Source organism: Nematolebias whitei, chromosome 1, assembly GCF_014905685.2.
Source record: "Nematolebias whitei isolate Nwh7 chromosome 1, NemWhi1, whole genome shotgun sequence".
NCBI lineage: Eukaryota > Metazoa > Chordata > Actinopteri > Cyprinodontiformes > Rivulidae > Nematolebias > Nematolebias whitei.
The window spans coordinates 42219863-42224309 of NC_056498.1; the positions used below are offsets into that span (position 1 = coordinate 42219863).

At 45.7% G+C, this 4447-nt stretch overlaps 1 protein-coding gene across 1 annotated transcript in view; it reads right to left on the bottom strand.

The window, feature by feature from the left end:
- Positions 1 to 4447, bottom strand: part of corin (corin, serine peptidase) — a 20632-nt gene that overhangs the window by 9411 nt on the left and 6774 nt on the right. The window contains exons 6-9 of the mRNA XM_037684077.1: positions 1954 to 2189; positions 1756 to 1869; positions 860 to 967; positions 524 to 634 (exon numbers count right to left, since the gene is read on the bottom strand). Of these exons, the coding sequence (XP_037540005.1) occupies positions 524 to 634; positions 860 to 967; positions 1756 to 1869; positions 1954 to 2189 (569 nt within the window). The remainder of the gene's footprint in view (positions 1 to 523; positions 635 to 859; positions 968 to 1755; positions 1870 to 1953; positions 2190 to 4447) is intronic.

Genomic DNA, 4447 nt, shown 5'->3' on the forward strand with positions numbered 1-4447 from the left:
CAGGCCGGCAGACAGACAGGCAGACAGGCAGGCAGAAAGACAGGCAGACAGACAGACAGGCAGGCAGGCATGCAGACAGACAGACAGACAGACAGACAGACAGGCAGGCACACAGACAGACAGACAGGCAGGCAGACAGACAGAGAGGCAGTCAGGCAGCCAGACGGGCATGCAGACAGACAGACAGGCAGACAGGCAGGCAGACAGACAAACAGACAGACAGACAGGCAGACAAGCAGGCAGGCAGGCAGGCGGGCATGCAGACAGACAGACAGGCAGACAGGCAGGCAGACAGACAGACAGACAGACAGGCAGCAGGTCTCCTGTTGGTCTGAAGAGGCTTCTGTTTGTTTTTCTATCTTCTAATTTTTTTTTTAGTGTTCTGTTTTTATTTCCACATTTTGTTGAAGAAAGTTTTCATATTTAACATTCTCATCTTTAAATCAGGATAAAAATAATAAAATAAAAGAATTAAAATGTTTGAACCTTAAATTTATTAAATATAAAATCCAGAGGAACTCACAGCAGTTGAGTTCATCACTTTTATCCAGACAGTCGTGGTCTCCATCACACAGCCAGGACGTGGAGATGCACCGACCGTCACCGCAGCGGTGCTGCTGGGCCGGGTCGCACTCTGTCAACACGCGCACGCACGCACGCACGCACGCACGCACAGAGGTGGGGTTAGATAAACTGGGTTCAGATCATTTTTCATTTCTGAAGTTCAGTGTTTGATTTTGTTGACAGAACATTAAGTTACAGTAAAGTTCTGACCCGGCTGGTTCTACCACCAGGTGCACGAACTGCTTCCTGTTCTTATGTTAACTCAGAACCAGAACCGTCGGCGGTGTCTTCTCACCACAGTTGAGCTCGTCGCTCAGATCTCCACAGTCGTCGTAGCCGTCACACACCAGATCCAGAACCAGGCAGCGACCCGTGTTACAGCGAAACTCTGTGTCTGAGCACTCTGTGGAAACAGAGGTCACACCTTCATCATCATCTTCATCATCACATCATCATTTTCATCTTCATCACCACATCAACATCATCATCACCATCTTCATCATGAACTCTTTTTGGTGTCCATATGTTTCTGTGGCCTTTTATTGTTTGTATGAACTTTGTTCCATCTGTATAAAGAACTTTATAAAGTTCTTTATAAAGTTCTTTATAAAGTTCTTTATAAAGTTCTTTTCAGTGTTTTGATTGAACTGAACTCTGATTCCGTTTCTATCTGTGGTCAGACGTCTCCAGATGTCTCCAGATGTCTCCAGTTTGTCCTCGTCCTCTGATTCAACTCTGGTTTATTTTGACTCGAAGCTGCTTCGGGCTGTTTTGTTTTGTTTTGTTTTACTTTAATTAAAGTTTTATTTTTCATCGTTCCTTTCCTCCTGTTCAAGTCTCTCCCTCAGTTTTCCTCGTCTCGTGTTCGCAGCAGGCCGTTGTTGGTTTTATTGTTCCACGTCATTTTGTTTCCTTCCCGTCTCTGACGGTGTTTAAACCCTGTGGCTGTAAAGCCGAGGTCAGAGAGAGGTTGAGAGCTGGACTGACGTCACAAACTCTTCTTCTTCTTTACATTCCTCGTCTCATATCCTCTTTATGTTTCCATGACGACCACACAGACTCCGGGAACTCTCAGCCCATCAATCACCTGAAACACGTCACCATGACGACGGCTGAAAACTTCTATTCATAGAGACGACAAAACAAAGTGTGTGTGTGTGTGTGTGTGCGTGTGCGTGTGTGTGTTCAGACCGCAGTGTGTTTCGTCGCTCCAGTCGTCACAGTCGTTGTAGCCATTACACACCAGTTTCTGAGGGACACAAATCCCCGTCGCGCACAGGAAAAGGTCCTTGCCTCCGCACACAGCTGCTGACCAATCAGAAAGGAGACAGAGTGATGATGTCATCATACCATGTGATCAGAGCAGCAGGTATGTGTGCTCGTACTCACAGGGTTTTCCTTTGGTCTGTCGTGGAGTGAAGCATACAGGAGGAGGGAGGCCTGTGGTTGCCATAGGCGACGAAGACGGAGGTGATGCTGATGAGGGCGGAGCCAGAGCAGAGGTGATGCTACTGAACTGTGAGCAGCGCAGGAAGTCGGGCCAGGAGGCGTTAAACATGTGCAGGACGGGCTCGCAGCCTTGTCTGGCCGCCTCACAGAACGAGGCGCAGGGCAGCACCACCGTCCTGAAGACACAAACACACGGAACACTTCAGCAAACATTTGTCTGACAGAACTCTACAACAACCTCAGGCGTTCCACTAGGACCTGTTCATGGCCCCATGTGATTTGACGTTTTTATTAAAAAGTATAATGATATCTATCCTTGTTTGATGTTTGTAAAACTGCAGAACTTTATCGGATCAGGTTGCTCAGCTCCAAAAACAACTTGATGACTGTATGAAGCAACTCTTTCCTTTTACCTCTGTGTAACCTCCTTCAACCAGATACAACTATTCTCATGTTGCAGTTTACAGCCTTTCAAGTCTTCATTAATTCTCAAACAGCAATTTTTTTGTGGCAACTAAGTTTAGATGACAGACATGATTTTTGAATAATGTTTAGAATAAATTAACCTTTAGACACTTCTGTCTGTTTCTACTTTAACTCTTTAGGAACGACAGTGAAGGAAACAGTTTTATTCAGTTTTCTTCTGAAATGTGTTGCATTTAACTCGTTGTTTGTCTCATTCCTGTTTTATTTGACTGTGAAGGACGTTTTGTCCATGATCATGCCACCATCTTGAAGAGGACTCCCTGTAGGAGGAGATAAATCCTGCTGAATATTTCTGGTCAAATCAACAGATAAAAACTCTCTCAGTCTCTCAGAGGTCCTGCAGGAGGTCAGAGGTCGTCCAGGGTTGAAGACACTAATATGAACAAGTGTGTGTTCTAATTTTACATGTTGTGTGAGTGTTATTATTAGTGAGAAACACACACACACACACAGCTGCTGTCACATTCACTGAGCAGCTGAGCTCCGTGTGCAGAAACACACGCGTGTTGCTCAGAGGTTTTAGAGCTGCACGAAGACACTTCAGGACTGAACAGCAAGAGACTGAAATATGACGGCCTACAATTCCCAGAACTCTTTGGGAGAACGTTAACGTCGTTAGGAAAAGGTGTTTGAGTGATTATTCCATGAAAGTGAACACAGATGATGTTGTCCAGGTCAGAGCTGTGTTTACAACAAGATGTCGACATGTGGGCGAGGATCTTGTTTGTTTGTGGGGATTGTTTATTAGTTTATTTGTGACTGGTAGCTGTTGTTTGCTTAAAACCAACCATTAGGGAGTGCCAGCCAGTGTATCTCTGGTTCTGGTCCCAAGCCCGGGTAAATGGTGAGGGTTGTGTCAAGAAGGATCCGACGTAAAACACTTTGACCAAAACATAATGCTAGTTCATCAAAGTGAAACCACAGGCCCGAGTTAACAACGACCACCACCGGTGCTGTTGACAAACAGGGTGCCAGCAGAACTTGTGCTGCTGTTAGTCGAAGACCACGAGGAGGGAAACGTGTCAGGAGACAGAGGAGAAGAGGGAAGTGAAGAATGTAGGACTGAGGGTTGCAACTCTAAATGTGGGGACAATGACAGGTAAAGGTAGAGAGCTGGCTGACATGATGCTGAGAAGGAAGGTAGATGTTTTATGTGTCCAAGAGACCAAGTGGAAGGGCAGCAAGGCTCGCAGCATTGGAGCAGGGTTCAAACTGTTTTACCATGGTGTGGATAGAAAGAGAAATGGAGTAGGGGTGGTCCTGAAGGAGGAGTTGGCAACGAATGTAGTAGAGGTGAAAAGAGTGTCAGACAGGATGATGTGTCTGAAGGTAGAAGTAGAAGGTCTGATGCTAAACATCGTTAGTGGTTATGCTCCACAGGGTGGATGTGATGTGGAGGAGAAAGATCTGTATGAAGTGACAGAGAGTATTCCCAGGGAGAAGGTGTGGTATTACATGAGGAAATCTGGAGTGGCAAAGAAGTATGTTAGACTGGTACAGGACATGTATGAGGACAGCAGGACATGTATGAGGACAGCAGGACATGCATGAGGACAGCAGGACATGTATGAGGACAGCAGGACATGCATGAGGACAGCAGGACATGCATGAGGACAGCAGAACAGTGGGGAGATGTGCTGTAGGAGTGACAGATAGCTTCAAGGTGAAGGTGGGAGTGCATCAAGGATCAGCTCTGAGCCCCTTCTTATTTGCCCTAGTGATGGACCGACTAACAGATGAGGTCAGGCAGGAATCCCCGTGGATGATGATGTTTGCAGATGATGTTGTGATCTGTGGTGAGAACCTGTCGTTTATCTGTTTCTGTTCCCTGTTGTTTATTAGTTTATCTGTTACTGTTCCCTGTTGTTTATTAGTTTATCTGTTTCTGTTCCCTGTTGTTTATTAGTTTATATGTGTTTGTTCCCTGATGTTTATTTGTTTATCTGTT